At 38.5% G+C, this 22,239-nt stretch overlaps 1 protein-coding gene across 1 annotated transcript in view; it reads right to left on the bottom strand.

Annotated features, from left to right (window-relative positions):
* The window catches only part of DNAJC13 (DnaJ heat shock protein family (Hsp40) member C13), a 125,426-nt gene that overhangs the window by 1,990 nt on the left and 101,197 nt on the right, over positions 1-22,239 (bottom strand). The window contains exons 46-55 of the mRNA XM_047099768.1: positions 21,062-21,161; positions 19,488-19,562; positions 19,149-19,261; positions 12,858-13,027; positions 12,666-12,708; positions 12,157-12,330; positions 9,707-9,886; positions 9,286-9,426; positions 7,328-7,471; positions 4,822-4,921 (exon numbers count right to left, since the gene is read on the bottom strand). Coding sequence (XP_046955724.1) covers positions 4,822-4,921; positions 7,328-7,471; positions 9,286-9,426; positions 9,707-9,886; positions 12,157-12,330; positions 12,666-12,708; positions 12,858-13,027; positions 19,149-19,261; positions 19,488-19,562; positions 21,062-21,161 — 1,240 coding nt within the window. The remainder of the gene's footprint in view (positions 1-4,821; positions 4,922-7,327; positions 7,472-9,285; positions 9,427-9,706; positions 9,887-12,156; positions 12,331-12,665; positions 12,709-12,857; positions 13,028-19,148; positions 19,262-19,487; positions 19,563-21,061; positions 21,162-22,239) is intronic.

The raw sequence follows: 22,239 nt of genomic DNA, 5'->3' as shown, positions 1-22,239 counted from the left end.
AGCAAGCTGCCTGGCAGAGCGGATCTAAAGCCCGCTCCTGAGGTGAAGGGGGCTGCTGCCAGTTAGAAGGGAAGGAGAGACACCTGAGGGGAAAAAAGAAATATAAGCAGCAAGGGAAGTTATAAGGAAATGCAAACAGCAGAGCAGTTTGATGAAGGCTGAGGCGTAACAGGGACTAATGTAGGACAAATGGGGCACAATTCAGATTGGTCTTGTGTTTCACCTTACAAGCACTTGTATCCAGGACGTGAAATGGCTTACACCACTGAGTGAACACTGCATCTCATATGTAATTATACAGCCAGAGACAGTTCCACCTATGTGAGCTGTAACACGCACACTCAGAACCTTGAACTTATAAACGTTGGAAAAAGGATCTTCCCTTTTTAAGGCACTGTAAGGCCTGCATCTACCAATCCTGCCTTCTGCCAAGCAGGGTGCCAGGCCTTCCACAGACAGCTCAGAAGACCACCGGCTCAACCTACCCCCTCTGACAAGGCAGCTGGGAGCTACAGCACCACACTGTTAACATCACTTCCCACCAACCTATCAACCTTTGAACCCTAGGCTGCGGCAGGATTACCACAGATCGATTAAGTGGGTCTCACCAAAGACAGAAGCTGTAAGAATAACCCCCCAAACACCCTGGACTGGTAAATTTCCCAAGCACTTCCAATGTTGGACTCATCTTGGCCACATCAAATGAGGAGATGATGAGACCAAATATGAATGCTACATATAGAAAACAGACTAAGGCTATTGTTCTTCAACTGCGTGCGGAGGCACCTTGGGACAAACTCACAGGGGTGCTGCTAGATATTTTACATCGGAGAGAACACAGCAACATCTGCTGGATGCCACATAGCCACTTTCAAGTTGTTTGGACCTAATACTTCAACTTAACTATTAGGTTATTTCTTTTGGCCTAGCGGTAGATGAAAAAATCATTAAGACATTAAAGGCATTGTGAACTGAGAAAAGTTTGGGAACTTCTGGGCTAAAATTAAATTGAGACATGATAGGCTTAGAAGAATCATCCACAATAGACCAAATTCCAGCCCCACCATTTGCCACTTTAGGAAAAGACAAACAAATTCCTGGGTATTTCTGTAAATAAGTCTGAAATGCTCTTTCTCTCACACCTCTGGCTTCTCTTTTAGAAGGTGTCTGGTTAGGATGAGGACAGAGCAGTTGTGTTCTCCAGAGAAAAGTGGGAGGAGAGAGCAGGAGCTGCCAGAAATGGGGCACGTGGCAATAACGTGCAAGGCTGCCAGACTTGAGAATGAGAAAAGACGGAAAATTAACAAAGAACCCCGCAAAATGGAATTGCCTGCAACGATGGAGCAGTGGAAAGAGCATGGGCTTTGTTAAAAATGAACGTGAGAGTCTCAGCAGGGAAAACAAAAGCAGGAAGCTCTGCCTCAGCGTCAGTGTCCTATAGTAAACTGATGAGCTCAGGGAATCTTTCCCAACATCACTCACATCATATAGTCTTGGGACAGGTGGACAAAGAACAACACAAGGTGGAAAAAAAATCCTAACTCATAGAGAACTGATGGACCTGTATGAAGAGAGACCTTAGAATTGCGCCCACCCCCCTTTAATGACCTTAGGAAGCCAAATTAACTATGTGACATGCCTCTAATATAAATATATACAGGGGTGTGTGTGTGTGTATGAAGTTCATCTCCATATTCCAATTAAGTGTGTGTGTGTGTGTGTGTGTGTGTACACAAAGCTCTTCGTCATCAATTCCCACTCCTACAACCATGTTTCCCTTGCCCTGCTTCTCTTCCTTTCCCTCTTGTTCCTTCTTTCTCTATACTGATTTTCTAGGTGAGGTAATTGGAGGATTTTCCCTGCTAAAATTGTTTTTACAGGGCCTTGAACTTCTCAGCAACATGCCCTTCTAGAACCTAACAAATAGCTAAGTAACTAAGGCCCAGGTCAATGAAAACATAGCTTGTCTGCATTGTAGGTAAAACTGCATTAGACAGTTAAGTTTTTATCATAAAACAAAACAAGTGTGCCAGGCCAAAGAACCTATGGAACCAGGTGGCCTCTTCTCAATTCATCCACAAGCAGCAATCTCGCCTAGGACATTTTATCCATACCCCAATCCTGAGATGTGACTGAATGATATCTGCTCAGCAGCCAGGGTAAAGAAAATAATTATCGTATTTTTGGTCATTCTTATCCTACTTTGAAAGAGTAATTAACTTTCCTCTATCTTTCACCATCTCCTAAACAAAATCTACTTGCCAAACTTACCATCGGTATTTTAGAAAAATGGCTAGTCAAGTGTGTTTTCACAGCACCTTATTTCATTTGAACATTGGGCACAATTAGAATCTCCTCCAGGCTGAGCACAGGGTGGGGTAAATCCTAATCAATTAAAGTTCCAACTCAATACAACATTGTATACATTCCAAGGAGTTCCGCTAATGTGACTTTACCATTAGAATAACTTGTACCTTTTATCAAACACATGACACACAATACAAAGCATCAATGGAACAGCTCAAACACAAAAAAGAAAACATTTGACAACCTAAACAATGAGTAGACAATTCAACAGGTAGTGCTCTCTTTAAACAGTCCTTTCAAAACAAGGAGAGCTGATGGGAAAATCTTCTCAAACAACTAACATCTCAACAAAAGAACATCCCAGATTGATGTGCTAAGAACTAGACAATTTCCGGGCCAACAGATCTCAGGGCTAGTCCAGACTGTCCCACGTAGTCATGCCTACAGGCTTCAGGGGGGCCTGCAGAACAGCCAGAGCAACACCAGGATGTGTCCAAGTTGGGACTTATACCATCTCCCCTTTGACCAGCTTTGTACAGAACCTGCTGCCCTGAGTGGGCCCAAAGGAGGATGTAAAGAAATTTGTAAATCCCAGCTTTTCTTCTTCCCCGACCCTCTTCCATCCCCTACAGCTCATCACAGCTGCTTCTCACAACTCCTTCAGAAGCTACCCCAGGGATCCAAGTAAAAGGAAAGGCACAGACAGGAACCCTTCAAATCCCTGTACATTTTTCTATAGTTATTAGCAAATATGGATGGGGTGAGGACCTAAAGATTTCTGAAGGAAATTAGTCTCTAAAGATAAATCCCTATCTCTTCTGTATTCTAACCACAGACTTTGTGACCCACATCCCATTACTAAGTCAAGGACCATCTAAAGTCTTCTATTGCATCAAGTCAATGAACACTAAGCACAATGCAGAACACAACAAATTAGAAAGGTGTCCCTGTAGAAAAGCTTATAATCTACATCTTTCTATTCTTCAAGGCCAAACTTTTAAGTAAGTAGCTATTCTTAGCTGGAAAAAAAATAAGGCAGATTTCCCAGTCACAACATCCTTACACAAGGTAATTAACGTAATGCCACAAAAAGGTGGCATTACATCAACTTCTGGAAAACGAGTCTAAAGAAGTTTTTAGTATGCCTATTATAGAACATACTCTTATTTAGAAGCTACTGCTTCACCTCAAATTTCAAAGAGAGATACGAGATAGCCAAAGACCATTTTCTAGGTATTTCTTTCCATAGAAATCACAGGACAGGCACATGGGAAAGTTAGAAGGGAACCGTAGGACACTGCTCTTAATGTACATGCAGGGATGGGCAATCAAAGCACCGTGTGTTTACAAATGTTAGGGCTCTGCTGTATGCTAATTTGGATGTAAATTTAAAAAAATGAAAACAGTTAAAAAAAAAAAAAACAAATGTTAGGGCTCTGCTTATAAATTTTAGTGGATTAATATTAAATGGTCACAGTGAGGAAGCAAGCAGTAGTGCCACAACAGACTAAAATTAAAACCAGGCAAAATATTCTCTGAAGTCCCCATTTTTAAGTACTCAAGATTTATAAACTTTAGTTTTAAAGTTATACTAAAGTACAAACTTTAGTCTTCATGATTTATAAACTTCTACACCAGCAATCGGGATTACTCAAAAAGTTACACTGGCATAAAATCCAGTGGGTACTATTTTTTTCTCTCAATTTACCTACATCAGCTCTGGTAAGAGGATGCAGAGCTGATTTTTGTTTACATATATACCATACTCAGGCAGATGGCAAAAACCACCTGTTATTCTTAAGGTTAATTTCAAACTGAAAACTTTTATACCAGAGACTATATTTCATCTTCAGATATACCAAAAGAATGGTAAGACTTTCTTTTTAAATAGAAGCCAATATGAAAATATTGGAAAATTATTATGTAATTAGTGTGTCAAATGGACACATGTCCTGAGCTTCAAAAACATACTATCTTTTGAACCCTAGACACTAAAATGTCCTTTCCCTTTATGGTACATACTTCTTCCTACAAAAGGACAAATTGTATATGTTTTATAAAACTACAGATTAATTACTGGAAACTTAGAAGAAAAATATTTCACAGATGAATGTACCTATTTGGAGTTCCAATCTGTTATTTTGACAGAAATGGAAAATATCATTTGCTATCATGTTTCTAATACTGATATTTCTGAATAGGTATTTCTCTAATCTTTTTACACGTTCAAGATAAACATTTCAACAGTCATGCTCCAAATATAACCTATGACACCATCAATTCATTGGGTCAAAACCGAGCAAAGTTCACGTTTCAGTCAGCACACATTCAACACATTAGCAGTTGACGTTTGCCCAGGGCTAACCCCAGAGGTCCACCACATGCTCACAGAACCTCCAAGACAGGTGGCTAGTAGCCTAGGAAGACACTGTAAATGCTATTTCAGTTTAATCAGGGCAACAGGAAGGTGGCTTCTGCCATATGTTTCAGAGTAACCAATTAGGTGTGGATTACCTGTGAGGTATCCTGCTGTTTGTGACTCAGAAATAAACAAATCGTGTTTCTGATCTTTGAAGGCACTCCAGACTGAAGAACGAGACAAGATTTCATTCACCTAGGGAAGTAAAACAAACTCTTTGAACATAATGAATTTAAGTTAGCCTCATTACTGAGGACTGGGTGTTGGAAGAAGAACCAAAGAGAAAAAGCAAACTTCCAAGACAAAAGCAAAGTCAGCCGAGGAAAGATCCAAAGACGGAGCAAGACCTAGCATTCCTTAAATGCTCTATGCCAGGCACAGGGACAGAGACATCTCATGAAACCAGATCCGAAGAAGGCTCTAAGTCAGGCTTCCTTTTAAAATTGGACACTATTATTTGAACTTATAATTTACTGGCTTGTTATTTGGGCAGAAAGATTTTCTTGTGATAGTAACAACTGGCTGACAGTGTGGCATGACCTCATGAAGTTATTTCCAAGGAAGGGGTCTAGGGAGAAGATGCTATAAACTCAAGCTAAAACTTAAAGCAGTCTTGGGGCGCCTAGGTGGCTTAGTCGGTTGAGCGACTGACTCTTGATTTTGGCTTGGGTCATGATATTGCAGTTTCTGAGTTCGAGCTCTGCGCTGGGCTCTGTGCTAACACTGTGGAGCCCGCTTGTAGTTCTCCTTCCCTCTCTCTCTGCCCCTACCCAACTTGTGCATGTGCACTCTCCTCTCAAAATAAACTTTAAAAAAATAAAATAAATTTTAAAAAATTATGGGTTGTGACCTATTAGAAGTTTACAAAATCGATGAAGAGGGTTTAATCAGCATGCCTGAGGAAATAGGTTAATATAAAAAGCATCAGAATTCACATGTAAAATGGGTAAACACTCATATTTGATGTATACACATGTAAGTACAAATAACGTGTGGGTAAAGTATACTGGACTAAGACCAAAGACATTTTTGTGTGATACAGATTTAAAAAAGTTTAGGAAATTCCAACTTAGAGGCTTTCACATATCAACATTCAGATCAAATATTGACTGGGTACCTCATGTGGAGGCATAATGGGACACAAAGATGTGAGATGGTCTCTGTCTCTGAAGCGCTCACAGTCTAGTCTAGCAGGGGAAGACACTGCCAGATAATTTGGTGGCAGGCATTAAAGATACATGTGGGGCCACACAAGCCCAGGAGGCTCCCTGTTGTAACCTTGGAATCACTACTGGAAGTAATTACTTGTGAAGGTGGTGGGGGATCTGCTAGTTTGGAAACTATCACACCTGTTTCCTCCCCTTGAAATCGGAAGATGGATGTCAGGGTTACTTGCCTAATTTCATCAAGAGGAATCCTGAAGCAGGTTGAGGATAAGACAACTGCCTGCCTAGAGTACCTCTGCTTGGCAAGTTCAGAACACCCACAGAAAAGCCCCCAAATGCTTCAAATATCCTCAATAATCCTCAATACTTCAAATCTCAATAATATTAAATTGTTCAAATGGTGGTACTCATAGAATGGGCAATGGCATAAAAATGTTTCTTTAGTTAGACTTTACACAAAGACAATGGAATCACTAAAAGAAAACTTTAAGTCAATTTAAACCTATGAACGAACATGAGTAGGTAGTAACACTCCAAGTGTCTATCACTGAATGAATATATAAATTGTGGCATATACATACAGGAATACTTCAGCCATAAAAAGGAATGAAGCACTGATACATGCTCTAACATGATGAACCTCGAAAACATGCTAAGTGACAGAAGCCAGACACAAAAGGTCATGTATTGTATGATTCCATTTATATGAAATATTCAGAATAAGTGAATTCACAGACAACAAAGTGGTGGCTGCCAGAGGCTGAGGAAAGGGACAAATGGGAAGTAATTGATTAATGGGTACAGAGGTTTCTTCTGGGGTGATAAAAATGTTTTGGAACAGATAAGGTGGTGGTTGCACGACATTGTTAATATACTAAACACAAATTAATCGTTCACTTTAAAATGGTTAATTTTATGTTGTGTAAATTTCACCTTAATTAAATAAACACAGAGCAAGAGAGCATTAGATAATGCTGGACAGTAACAATGAATGAGGAACTCCTCAGAAGCAACAAGAATAAAACCAAAGAGGAAAATTGAATTACTGGGCTGTCTTGAAATCAGCATACGTATGTAGCTGACACACATTGTTAAGTGTTAATAAATAAAGGTGATAAAACTAAAACAATGTTCCAAAATGGCATAATGGGATTGTTAATAAATGTGGTTATCACTATCCAGCAACACATGCTAGAACTGAACATTAACCTTAACCAGCTTTAAATGCTCATTGAATATTCTTCTATGCTTAAGAATTTCAGCATTTTTCTTCCTGAAATGTATGACATACCATCAGCATTCAAAAAAAGAATCCCCCCAAGTCACTACTTGAGTCTATGAGGAGAGGTGCAGAGATCACCCATGGCCAAGACCCTTGGTTTGGAGAATACCCTGTCATAGCCAGCAAATCAAAGTCACCCCTGTGTAGACTCACCTGTTCTCCATGCTGCAGGCTTCGAGTCATGGCCTTGAGAGCTTTAACAATCTGAGCTTTAGTGGCTGCTGGGCTGTCAAGATTTTCAAGACCAATGCCTTCGAGTAATTTTAAGAGGTATGGGACCAGATCTACTTTCAGGGCCTAGAAGAAAATATAAAGCATACCATAAACATGCCGAAAAAAATGTAAACCATACACTGAAGAAACAATTTCACTCCCAGAACCATACCTGGAAGACAACCTCCTGTCTTTCATTTTAACATAGATGAAGATTTCTTTTACAGATCTAATAATAATGACACTTTCTTTTTTAACTTTTTTTTTTAATGTTTATTTATTTTTGACAGAGAGAGAGAGACAGAGCATGAGGAGGGGAGGGGCAGAGACAGAGGGAGACTCAGAATCCCAAGCAGGCTCCAGGCTCTGAGCTGTCAGCACAGAGCCTGACGTGGGGTTCGAACTCACAGACGCGAGATCATGACATGAGCCGAAGTCAGATGCTCAACCGACTGAGCCACCCAGGTGCCCCAATGACACTCTTATTTAAGGAGATTTTATTTCATGCCATCAACTGTTCTAAATGTTACAGACTAGAAACATCTAGTTGTTGTCATTACACATCACAACATGTAATGACATAGGCACTACTATTATTACTGATGGAAAAATCAATGCACAGAGGGTGAAACCTGTTGACAGGTAACAGGCAGCAATGCAATCTCTATCTGGAACTACAAAGTGCAGAACATGAGCTTTTAGCCACTATACTAGGCTGTCTCTTCTATGATACTATAGTAATGGGCACAAAATTTAAAGTATCTTAATATTTTTTTCACATTTTTTTAAAACATCAACTTTTGCATTTACCATACATTTCCTGTCAGTCTTAAAAAGGCTAGTTAACATTCTGGTATCACACAATTTTCAATACCCACGCTAAAACTCAGAGGGAAGAGATGGAAGTAACTAACATTCAGTGAGTATACCTCCCTTTATAGATACCGTTCTCCTAACAACCCTGTGAGGGAGTTAGAATTTTACTTCCCAGATGAAGAATCTGAATGGAAGTTTGTGAGTCATGCCTGAGGTCACAGAGCCATCAAGTGGTAGCACTAGCTCAAGCTGTTTCTAATACAACTCCTCTCCCCAGCCAATTATAAGTCTGAACTTCAGGGCATCCAAATACCTCCTTGAGATGTACCCAGTACTTCTGAACTGCCTAAATGAGGGATGGGAATAGGAGACGGGGGAGGAAAAGGGGCTGGGAGAATAGGAGGACCAGATACAAAAATGCACGGCCTTGTACTGAGGCTAAGGGTGTCAGCTGTCACTTTGTTATCTGGTGGTAATGGGAAACCAACGAAGGGTTTTTAAAATGAACAGTAACCCAGTTAGAGTTATATTTTAGGAAGATCACTTTTGTGATAGTTTTTGTTCCTTCAGTGTCTGTCTACACTACATTCGTACCCACCAAGTCTTATTTTCATTAGGTGGGTAGTCTCTGAGAAAAAAAAAAAAAAAACAAAAAAAAAAACAGTAGAAATCTTGGCATGTTCTTAAACATGACTTCAGAATCAAGGAACCACTAAACAAAGTGAATCTTTACAAAGATAATGAAACAAATTTGACAAAGCAAGCTAAGAATAAATGCTTAGCAGAAAACCAAAATTCAAAACTTAAATATCACAAAAGTACTCTGAAGTTGGTTAAGATTCCTGACAGCTGGCCCACCTTTCTCACTGTGTGTGTGTGTGTGTGTGTATGCATGCATGCATATATATATAGGCATGTGCCTGTTTGTATATAAAATATAAAATCATGCATGCATTAACCCACAAATGATCTCTTTACCAAACCTATGTCAGAGAAACCAAATCAGTGCTAAACAAGTGAAAATCTATTTGCCTGGTATGTTTGTTTTCCTGAAATAGTACTGAATCTAGAAAGTCACTTACTTGTGCTACTAATTCATTCTGCTCCTTCTGAAACATTCGATTAATTGCTTCACAGGCTAAACCAACAGTATCTGGTCGTTTTTTCATCCCATTCATCAGTGGGCCAATGGTGTCCAAAGATGCCATGGCTCGAACACACAGCTAAGTGTCCGAAAAAAGAAGTAAATACAATAAACACAGTAAATACAATAATAAAATATATGAAAAACCTACATTCAGCTCAAGTTTAATAATGAATTCAAATTCAGTCTCCTGTTAATTACATCATTTAAACTAGTTTAAGAGTTGCTACAATACCACTGGTTCACATGCAGAAAGGCACATGGTAGGAAGCGGATGTGTACTGCAATGTATATTAATCACAAAGAGGAAACATAAATAAATTCCAAATTTATAAGCTACTAACTGGATTTATCACTACCTCATTTTCAGACAGGGCATGGATAATGCGGATGGCACTCTTAGGAATGGCATTGTTCCTATGATTCATTGCCTGGATCACTTTGGGGAGGTGGCCCAATGGTGGGACCTGGTCAGCCAGCTGAGGCTGTGCACTGAAGAGACATACTGTTGCCATTGTCAAAGTTTCCAAAGTTTCTCCCTAGAGGGTATAAAACAAAGAAACAAACTATAAAATACTGACAAAGTTAAGTCCTAAACATCCTTGGAAACTATTTGGTGTTCTACCCTAGAGATCTACAAGTTCTACGTGCTGATTTTTTAAAACTGATTCACAAATCCTAAGAAAACAACTATCTTCCCATCTTGAAAAAAGGCATGAATTCAAAGTCAAAGGACTTTAAGAATGTGATCTTTTTTTAATGTTTATTTATTTTTGAGAGAGAGAGAGAGAGAGCGAGCGCGCGTGCAGGAGAGGGGCAGACAGAGAGAGAGGGAGACACAGAATCTAAAGCAACCTCCAGTCTCCGAGCTGTCAGGACAGAACCCCACACAGGGCTCAAACCCACAAACCGTGAGATCATGACCTGAGCTGAAGTCAGATGCTTAACTGACTGAGCCACCCAGGCGACCCAAGAATGTGATCTCTTAATTAATCTAAGCAGTCTTTCACTGGGCCAGGTCACATCTCATTTCTGTTGCAGGTTTAAGAGAGAATCTCCCAAAAGTTATTACCAGAAAGTTTTAGTCAGTGTTATAAAAATGTCAGTATCAGGGAACATCAATAGTTCATGAGAATGCAGAAGTCATGAAATGGGTATCCTAGTTCTATTAAAAATTCTATTGAAAAAAAATCCTATTGAACCGGTTTGGCTGCCATAATGCACTTTTTTTTTTTTTTTATATATATGAAATTTATTGACAAATTGGTTTCCATACAACACCCAGTGCTCATCCCAAAAGGTGCCCTCCTCAATACCCATCACCCACCCTCCCCTCCCTCCCACCCCCCATCAACCCTCAGTTTGTTCTCAGTTTTTAACAGTCTCTTATGCTTTGGCTCTCTCCCACTCTAACCTCTTTTTTTTTTTTTTTCCTTCCCCTCCCCCATGGGTTCCTGTTAAGTTTCTCAGGATCCACATAAGAGCGAAAACATATGGTATCTGTCTTTCTCTGTATGGCTTATTTCACTTAGCATCACACTCTCCAGTTCCATCCACGTTGCTACAAAAGGCCATATTCTTTCTCATTGCCACGTAGTACTCCATTGTGTATATAAACCACAATTTCTTTATCCATTCATCAGTTGATGGACATTTAGGCTCTTTCCATAATTTGGCTATTGTTGAGAGTGCTGCTATGAACATTGGGGTACAAGTGCCCCTATCTATTGTGGATTGCAAAAAACCTGTAACTTATCCCATTTTATCAGACGTGTACACCCACAGCATCTGGAACAAACATGGAAATTGGGATGGGCCCCAAAGCCAAGGTGATAGGGGAGGAAAATGCTGTGTTTTCCCCTAAGTTTCTGCTTTTTGAAGATTTTTTTTTTTAGGAATCTATTTATGTAGCAAAAATCCTAGTAAACAGAAAATGAGACTGAAAAGTTATGTACGTAAATATTTGGCAAAATAATAATACTTTTTTTTTAAGTTGTGCTAAGCTAATGATAGTAACTAGTAATTTCTAGGTACTTGACATGTGCCAGACATTATTCTAAGTACTCTCCATGTCAAAACTCACTAAAACCTCAGCCTTAGGGACAGGTGTCGTGATCCTTCCATAAATGAGGCAGACCACGAAGTACTGTTCAAGGTTACAGAGCCAGTCAGTGGTGAAGCTGGTACTGGGATCCAGGACCATCTAATAACACAGCTTGGGCTCTTTATCACCTTGTTCCATAATCAGCCTGTTTAATACAGCCAACAGTCACGTACCTCAATTATTTTTACTCTAAAGGTTTAAATAACAAAACCTTATATAGTATAAGGGTACTTTCTCACTCCTGCTTACCTTGTAGCCTCTGCCTTTGAACACAGATACTAGGTTCACTCTCCTATCACTCTCCTATCAATGTCTTTCACAAGGGTCACATATGGAAAGCTGAGTGAAGTACACTAGCAGGACACACTTCTAGGGGAGCACCGAATGTTTGTGTTTTTCCTTAAACTATAATATAACCATTGGAGATGAAGTTGCAGATACTTTCTTTTAGAGCCTCTATACTTGCCAGAGATAGCAATTTGTCAATATAGACATCTCCAACTTTGGTTCAGAAATAACCATGTTCACTTTTGAACATGCTCCAAAAATAAGATGAATGGGCATATCTGAATTTGAACCTGGCTGCTGTATTGAAAAAAGTAACCAGTTCTTAATGTATGGGCCATGAGGATGGTGTTTTAACAGAAACCCCATCAGTATATTTAGCAAACTACTGGAAATGTTTTGCTGATGGCTGAAGCTTACATGAGGATTGTTCTTCTCCAGGAGCTCAGTTAATTTTTCTAATAGTGCAATAAGGAATTCTCTAGGCTTTCTTAGAACCCACGCTGGCTGTGCAATAAAGATTCTCAAGAAAACTCCTCCAACAGCAAGTTCACCCTCTGCTTCTCCAAACACCACAGCAAAATCTTCAGGCAACTTTAAAGAAAGAAAGAATCATAATCAAGTCACCTTAGTCACACATGACACAAAAAAATGCAAATCCCATTAAATAGTCATTAATATAATCAAATTATATACTTTTATATAATCCCTTAATAAATTTCAAAAAAGGTACTTTGATTACTTACTTAAAAAGTGAATATTCCTAAATTTAAAACGTGACTTCCCAGGGGAATTCTTAAGTGTCTTAATGACAAAGTGTCTAACAGTTATCAAACTGACGCAGTAGGAATTAAAAAACAACAGCAAACAGCAAACTAAAAATACAATAAAATGTAGAATTCCTTCCTCTGAATAAAAGTATATTTTACCTTCCAATTTACATCAGGGTTATCTCGCTGATTTTTAAAGTGCCTTGGGGAAAAAAAAAAGTGAGAGGGTAGAATATCAAACTTCAGTCACAAAATGCACATTCATCAATTGTTAGAATAAATATTAGAGAGGTGATGGACAAATAGGAAACATTTGTCCTTTTTGGCGATTTACCTGAAGGCGTTACTTACTCTAGCATCATTTCTCTAACTGTTGTAGACACTTTATCTCTGGAGCTATCATTCCAAATTAACTCAGGATTTTCATGAGTTCCTTCAAAAATATGTACAGCAGCTTCAGGGTTGTCTCTCATGGCATCCATGAAAACGCTTGGTAGAAATTTCATTAGCGTAATGCGGACCTACAGCAGGGGAGTTGAGAGAGAAAAGAGATCTACTGGTGTTGGGTGTGTTCTGTATTTCTCTAGGATGTGATAACTGTTGTATTTTGTGGTGTGGCTGATCTGAGCCGTAACTATTATCCAAAGTTCTAGAGTGGGAGAAGGGATCCACCCTAGTTTATGCAAGGGTAACTTTAACAAGACTTCCTACTTACCTATCCAGTTTCACTCATCTCGGTCTCACATTTGAGATACCTGAAGAAATTCAATACTGCTGACGCATGTAGTGTCTAGGGCACACCTTGCTGGATTATGCCTTGTACATACTGTTCCTTCTTCCCAGAATACCCTTATTCTGGTATTCCAGGCCTGTCCCCCCAACCCTGCCCCATGCTCCCTGCCTTTGCAAACACATTTTTCTCACAAAGTGGCCTTTGTGTCTTTCAAGTCTTTTTTAGTGTATTTATTTTGCTATATACTATGTTTTTATATTATACTGTGCCTTTTTTCCGAAAAGGACTTAAAATGCAGCTTTAAAAATAATACAGGGGTGCCTGGCTGGCTCAGTTCATAGAGCATGCACCTGTTGATCTCAGGGTCATAAGTTCGAGTCTCACATTGGGTGTAGTGATTACGTTAAAAAAAGCAGTAAAAATAATACATCCAAAACACACACACACACACACAAACTGAAAATTACACTGAGGCATTATAATAGAGGGAAAAGGAAGGTTGGGAAGTTTTCTGCTGAGGTCTTCACTTGGTTTTCTCTCCTTTATATCACTCAAGCCTGTGCTCAAACTCATCCTCTGGAAAGTTTCCCTGACCTGGTCTGTCTCATTCATTGCTTGTATTCTCAGGCCCTGGCATGAGAGTCAAAAACTTATTTAAATGAAGACTAATATAAAGCCAGCCACAAAGGAAATAAAATAATTTTCTATAATTGACAGTGATATACTACACATTCAGTGTAGTAAATTTATACTACAAATTTAGTTCTGAACTTACTAGGCACCCAAGAACTAAAGGAAACTATCAGTTACATATTAGAGAACATCCACCAGGAATTATTTCACTTTTCTTTTTTTTTTTTAAGGAATAAGTTTATTTTTAAAAAAAAAATAAAAAGTAGATTTTCAACTTACTAAATTTTAAGAAGTATCTATAGAACCAAATGTCTTGGCAATGCAGGATACTAATTGTCCTTCAATGTCTTTTATTTATTTTACTTTCTATAATTTATTTTTTTATAATTTACAACCAAGTTAGTCAGCATATGGTGTAAGAATTATTCCAGAGTAGATTCCTTAACGCCCCTTACCCATTTAGCCCATCCCCCCCTCCCACAATCCCTATAGCAACCCTGTTTGTTCTCTACATTTAAGAGTCTCTTATGTTTTGTCCCGTTTTTATATGACTTTTTCTTCCTTTCCCTTATGTTCATCTGTTTTGTACCTTAAAGTCCTCATGAGTGAAGTTATACGCTATTTGTCTTTCTCTGACTAATTTCGCTTAGCATAATACCCTCCAGTTCCATCCACATAGTTGCAAGGCAAGATTTCATTCTTTTTGATTGCCGAGTCATACTCCATTGTGTGTGTGTGCACATATATATATATATATACACATATATACACGCGCACACACACACGTTATACATACATACCACACCTTCTTTATCTATTCATCCATCGTTGGACATCTGGGCTCTTTCAATAATTTGGCTACTGTCAATGGCGCTGCTATAAAATACTGGAGTGCATGAGTTCCTTCAAAACAGCACAACTGTATCCCTTGGATAAATACCTAGTAGTGCAATTGCTGGGTCATAGAGTAGTTTTATTTTTAATTTTTTGAGAACTTCCATGCTGTTTTCCAGAGTGGCTGTACCAGTTTGCAATCCCACCGGCAGTGCAAGAGGGTACCCGTTTCTCTACATCCTCTCCAGCATACATAGTCTCCTGATTTGTTCATTTTAGCCACTCTGACCAGTGTGAGGTGGTATGTAAGTGTGGCTTTGGTTTGTATTTCCCTGATGAAGAGTGACATTGAGCATCGTTTCATGTGTCTGTTGGCCATCTGGATGTCTTCTTTGGAAAAGTGTCTATTCATGTCTTCTGCTCATTTCTTTACTGGATTATCTGTTTTTTGGGTGTTAAGTTTGATACGTTCTTTATAGATTTTGGATACTAACCCTTTATCTGATATGTTGTTTGCAAATATCTTCTTCTTCCGTCGGTTGCCTTTTTAGTTTTGCTGATTATTTCTTTCACTGTGCAGAAGATTTTTATTTTGATGAGGTCCCAATAGTTCATTTTTGCTTTGGTTTCCCTTGCCTCCAGAGATGTGTTGAGTAAGAAGCTGCTGCAGCCAAGGTCAGAGAGGTTTTTGCCTGCTTTCTCCTCGAGGATTTTGATGGCTTCCTGTCTTACGTTTAGGTCTTTCATGCATTTTGAGTTTATTTTTGTGTATGGTGTAAAAAAGTGGTCCAGGTTCATTCTTCTGCATGTCACTGTGCAGTTTTTCCAACACCATTGACTGAAGAGACTGTCTTTATTGCATTGGATATTCTTTCCTGCTTTGTCAAAGATTAACTGGCCATAAGTTTGTGGGTCCATTTCTGGGTTCTCTATTCTGTTCCATTGATCTGAGTGTCTGTTTTTGTGCCATATTTCACTCTTCTTGATCATGACAGAATTCAATTAGAAAGCAACCACTCACTGATATTAAACATGTAAGTAAAACAATTTCCGTAATGCAAATTCTTTGACTATAAGCCTTCAAAGTTATGTCCAAGTTACTTAGTTATTTGGCACACAAATTAGGGTTGGCACACAAAAGCCAAATTTGGCCTGCCACTGTTTTTATATGTAAAGGTTTACTGAAACACTGACACAACCATTTACACAGTTACTATCTATGGCTGCTTTCCTGTTACAAGGGCACAGCTGAGTATTTGTGAAAGAAATCGGATGACCCAAAAAGGATAAAATATTTTTTAAGTGGTCCTTTACAGAAAAGTTTACTGGTCCCACCCCTACCTCACACCATGTACAAAAATTAATTCAAATGGATCTAGGATATAAATCCAAGAACTAAAACTATAAAACTCTAGTAGGAGGAAACACAGCCATAAATATTTATAACTTTGGAATAGGCAATGATTTCTTAGATATAAGATCAAAAGCACAAGCTACAGGGGGCACATGGATGGCTCAGCTGGTTAAGCAACTGAGTCCTGATTTCCATTCAGGTCATGATCTCATTCATGGTTTGTGAGTTTGAGCCCTGTGTCAGGCTCTGTGCTGGCAGCGCGGAGCCTCCTTGAGATTCTCTTCTCTCTCCCTCTGTCTCTGCTCTTTTCCCACTTGCTCACACACCCTCTTCTCTCTCAAAATAAATACACTTAAAAAAAAGAGAGAGACTGGACTTTACCAAAATTGAAAACTTTTGTACTTCAACAAAAGGCACCATGAAGAAAAACAGAATGACATTCATGGAATGAGAGAATATTTGCATATCATATATCTGGTAAGGACTACATCCACAATATATAAAGAACAATTATAACTCAATAGTAAAAAGACAAATGACCCAATTAAGGGATAAGCAAAAGATGTGAACCAACAGACATTTCTCTAAAAAAGATGTACAAACAGCCAATAAGCACATGAAAAGATACTCAACATCATTAGTCACCAGAGAAATGCAAATCAAAATCATGACATACCATTTCACACCCACTAGGATGGCTGTAATCAAAAAAGGTATCTAAAAACAAATGTTAGATAAGATGTAGAGAAATGAGAACCCTCATAACTGCTGGTGGGAATGTAAAATGGTGCAGCCATTTTGGAAAACAGTTTGACAATTCATCGAAAAATTAAATAAATGTTACCCTTTGATCCACAAATTCCACTCTCAGAGACATAAAAATACATACCCACATGAACACTCCTACACAAATGTTCACAGTCACATTATTCAGAACAACCAAAAGGTAGGAACAATTCACGTCTATCAACTGATACATGGAAAAGCAAAGTGGTATACCTATACGATGGAATATTATTTGGCAATAAAGTACTGATACTTGCAATAATGTTATAAATTTGAAAACATGCTAAGTGATAGAACCCAGTCACGGAAGAACACATATTGTCAGATTTCATTTACATGAGATGCAAATGCTCAGAATAGACAAATCTAGAATGTAAGTTAGCAGTTGCCAGGTGCTAGGAAGAGTGACTGCTAAAGGCAACAGGTTTTCTTCCTGGGTTAATGAAAACTGACTGTGGTTACCCAATCTGTAAATATAATACAACCATTGAATTGTACACTTTACATGGGTGAACTGTATGGTATATCAATTCTATCTCAATAAAGCTGCTAACCAAAAGGGAAAAAAATTTACTGACCCCAGTTCTAAAATATCTTCCTGCAAATCATTCAATTAAGGAGCTGTTACTTGTATTGTTCCCATACAAAAAGTTTAAGTATAAATATATTCACTTGATAAAATTTGTCCCTCATATAGTTGAATTTTTTTTTTTAATGTTTGTTCATTTTTGAGAGAGACAGAGGTGAGGGCTCAAACCCATGAACTATGAGATCATGACCTGAGCCAAAGTTGGGTGTTCAACGGATCAAGCCACGCAGGCGCCCCTGTCCCTCATGTATTTCAAAGGTCAAAAGATACTGAACAGCTCAAAGTCAACTTCAGTATTTATTTTAAACACCTAAAATGTTATCTAAAACACTGTACTACACAACTCTAGCTTTAAGAAAGCTCAAGTATTAGGGGCGCCTGGCTGGCTCAGTAGGTGGAGCATGCATCTACTGATCTCAGGGTAAGCCCCATCTTGGGTACAGAGATTACTTAAAAATAAAATCTTAAAATTAATTAATTAATTTAAAAAGAGGGTGCCTTGGTGGCTCAGTCATTTAAGTGTCCGACTCTTGATTTCAGCTCAGGTCATGACCTCACAGTTTGGTTTGTGAGTTTGAGCCCCACATTGGGCTCTGTGCTGATGGCAAGAAGCCTGCTTGGGATTCTCTGTCTCCCTCTTTCTCTGCCCCTCCTTGCCCCTGCTTGTGCGCCCTCTCTCAAAAGTAAATAAACACTAAAAAAAGATTCTCTCTCTCCCTCCACTCCTCCCCCCGTGAGCATGCTCTTTCTCTCTCAAAACAAATTAACTATCAATACTCATACTTTTGTGGGCCCTTTCAATAGACATCCAAATGTAATCCCCCTCAGTTCATCAACCCTTGTGATGACAGACTATTAACTTTATTCCCAAAGTAAAGCTGTTTCAGGCCCTGTGACACATTCTCAACATCTAGAGAGGAGACACCACCCACCCACACACACACACACGCACACACACACACACACACACACACACACACACTAAATCCAGATTACTTCACTGATGCAAAATCAGACTCCGGAAGTGAGGGCTCAGGAGCCTTTATTTCAAGACACATTTCACTGAGGTGCTGCTTCATGGGCCGGCACAGACAACGCTTCAGTGAGCACTACTTCTTTTCAAACTAAGTTAATAATAGAAGAAGACTGACTACACCTATGTCTGGACAAATTCTATTTAGAAGTACTGTTTTAACAGGTTCCTGCTCCACAAACTGGACCATGATTCCAAAAATCATCTAGTCACCTCCAGACTGTGGATGAAAAGATCTCCCTGCAGAGTGGAGAGGCTGTTACACTCACATGCCTGTATGGACTTACTTCCCGAGGGCTGTGTATCCTTACTAACACAGATGTGGTGGAGCGGGTAAGAACACAGATCACCATCTCCCCTTCACTAGCTACTGCTACACAGACCAATCCTGACAGTGTCAAAGTCTAACTTAATTATCTTATCTTCAAGGAAGTTAAACAGTTTATCACCATAATCCAACACACTCTTAAGACTTCTCATTTCCAATTCAGACTTCTCCAACTGTAACTCTTCTCAAAGTAGTAATACAGAGCAACAATTCCAAGTATGCCAATCCTCCAACTTTCATATCAAATCATATCCTCATCTTCAACGTCATACTTTGGTAAACTTCATGAAATCGGTATCAACGTAACAGATTTAACAATCAATTTCTTTCTAAAGACCCATTTTGTGCTCACCTTTGGACCTATTAGTTTGTCTGCGGTCATTTTAGCAAAAAGTTCTGCTGTTTGGGCTCGAACCTGTGGATGTGTTGAATTGCAGAACATATCTAATAAGTAAATCAAAGCTCCTATGAAGGAAAAAAAAAGGATTAGCATTTATACTATAAAGAATAGGACTTGTCTGATTAGTTGAATTCATTTTCAACTTCATTTCAACTTAATGCAGTTTGATTTTTTTTTTTTAATTGTAAGCCCTCCAAAGCATTCTTCTAGTTTATCAGACTACACATAACAGTTCAAAATAAGCTTCATCATCACTGAGCAGGACTAGATGAGAAAGCCCTCATACAGTACCTTTTGCCATTGCTTCTTTGATTATTTTTGTACTTGAGGTCAAAGCATAAAGAGTTTCCAGAACAAGCTGACGACCTGCAGGGTAAGAGACATTTCAAGGAATGCATTATCATCACATTAGCTGACCTTTACTGGGCATCAATTCTGTGCCAGGCACTGACCCAAGTGTTCTACAGAGGGTATCATACTTAAAGCTCCACAATAATCAGCGACTTCACACAATGTAAAATTACAATGAATAAAGACTGTTACAGAATTCATAGTTTGAAAGTGTAATTTTATATTTTTATCTCATTTAATCTTACAGTTAAAGTAGCTGACACCTAGAAATCTCAGCCTACTCTGCTGTCATTTCTATTTTGGACTTAATTATCTGTCTTCCACTGTTTACTAAGGGACTTTAAATACATGAAATGTTTACTTAGCCTCCCTCTGTCCCCTCCAAAGACTTGTTTTCCTTTGAAACTATGTTTAAACAGGGGTGCATTTTCAATGATGTATTGTTGCTTCTCTTAGGAACCCCCTTCTGAATGTTTGTTCTCCTGTATGTGAACACAGCCCAGCCCAGTGACCAGCTTTTATTGTTGCTTCAGTGTCAGCCTCACCCTTTGCAGCCTCCACCCTCCTTGCCAGCTCTTTACGCCCCTTTGGGCACCTGTCTATCATTGCTATTTGACTCTAGAGAGTGAAATCTAATAGCCCCTAGAGTCAAAAAGCAATAAAAAAAAGAAAAACCGACTACAAATAACCTACAAATGACTTTCAAAAGCTGTCATTTTAGAGAACTATTTCAAATGTCACTTATTAAAACAAAATTATTCAATCGAAATTCGACTCCATTCAAGTCACTGAACATAAAAGAAACACCTAAAGTGTGCAAGATACCAAGGCATCCATTAAATGAATGAGACAGGTTCTTGCTCTCACAGAGGAAGACAGGTATGAGCCAAGAGTGACATGGGTTCCAAGAGGCTGGCAAAGAACTGAGTAATGTTCTGTTAGTGGTGATGTTGGAGTCATAGTGCAATGGTCTTTGAAAAGCAGTCTCAAGGTTGATTCAAGCACAAATACACACAATGTTAGACAACGGCACAATTTAAGAGGAGCCTATATTAGTGCAGGCTGTGTTGAAGAAATAAGATAGGTATATTTTTAAAAACTAATCTCATACAGGAATGCAGGACTGAACTCTAAGCTGAAAACAAGGTAATGTTCATCTTAAGCACTTTTTTCCTGTCATCCAAGACCTATGATGTTTCTTTATAAACCATGCGTCAATTCTCAATTACTTACATATATATCATCCTCAGAAAACTGAAAAACCCAGTTATTTTTCTTTACTTTTTGACCTCTCTCGCTTCCAACTTTCAAAATGGAAAATACAAAACAGTTTTATTATTTATGTATAACATAGTTAGGAAGACAACTTTAATATAAAAAATACCACTTAAGAGATTCCAAAGTAAACATGGCTGTGTTTTGTCAGAAGTTTTATATTATCTATGTAACTGCTCCCTCTACAGGTTGGCCATGCTGTGGTTTTCAAAATTCCATTCATGAATATATATACATACTTGATGGCAATGAATGTAGAAGAGCCAATAAATTGGACAAAACCATTGATTCAGCAATATTGTTGACACAATCTTGGTTAGATGTCACTATATTCACAACCTGAAAATTAAATCAACAGGATATTAAGAGTTTGGGAAATAATTTTGGACCTAAATCAAATGAAGTCAGACCTAAATAAATTTGAGGCTTCACAAAAGTGAAAAAAATGTTTAGAGGACAAAATAGTTAATTTTCTTTTCCTGGTTATTTATTTTGAAGAAGAGAGAGAGAGCACAAGCAGGGGAGGGGCAGAGAGAGAGAGAGAGAGAGAGAGAGGGAATGAATCCCAAGCAGGCTCTGCAATGTCAGTGCAAAGCCCAATGCAGGGCTTGAACTCACAAACTGAGAAAATGACCTGAGCTGAGCTGAAATCAAGAGTCGGAGCCTTAACCGACTGAGCCACCCAGGTAACCCGCAAAATATTTTTTAACAGTTTGATTTTAAAAGAATGTCTTTATTACTTTGATCTTTTGAGAAATAACTTAAAATGTTAATGCTCGTATATATATTATGTACTTTAGCTTCCTATTAATTTAGAAATAAATATTGAACAAAAGAAATATTTTAGCACCAATTCAAAATCTTGAGGTTATTAAGAAGTCTTTGATGCTATACTGGTTCATGCAATGTTTTCCAATCACAAAACTGGGGAGGGGAGTGGTTAGAAAGATAACAATCCTCACTAAATAAACATTAAAAAAAATAAAAAAAAAAAAGGATGAACTCTCAAGTCTAACTTCTATAGTAAAGATCAATTTTGCTTCACTTGAACCATGTGGTCAACCAACAGATCTTAGATTTAATAATGTTCATTTAAAAAGTTACAAGGTACATGGAGGAATTAAGTAGAGGAACATGCTTAAGATTTTTTGACCAATTCAACTTGTATTATTTTATTAAAAATCTTTAAACCAAAATGCAATCTAAGAACACGTTTTACAAATAATTTAGAAACTGCTCATAAACCTGTTACAGCAGTGTTCTTTACAAGTTGTGTTACAAAATGATCCTGGGAGCTTACTCTGGGTTGCCTAGACCATAAGCCCCCTACAGCTAGGGACTTCCTGCTTCTCCCAGAGGAAAAGGCTGCACCAGGCTTCCCATGGGACCAGTGCTTTGATCTCCTAAAGGAGGGGTT

This window comes from Lynx rufus, unplaced genomic scaffold, assembly GCF_022079265.1.
Source record: "Lynx rufus isolate CCGP_SWC_20201006 ecotype Redwood Valley unplaced genomic scaffold, mLynRuf1.p SCAF_5, whole genome shotgun sequence".
Lineage (NCBI taxonomy): Eukaryota > Metazoa > Chordata > Mammalia > Carnivora > Felidae > Lynx > Lynx rufus.
This window is presented reverse-complemented; position numbering and strand designations above follow the sequence as displayed.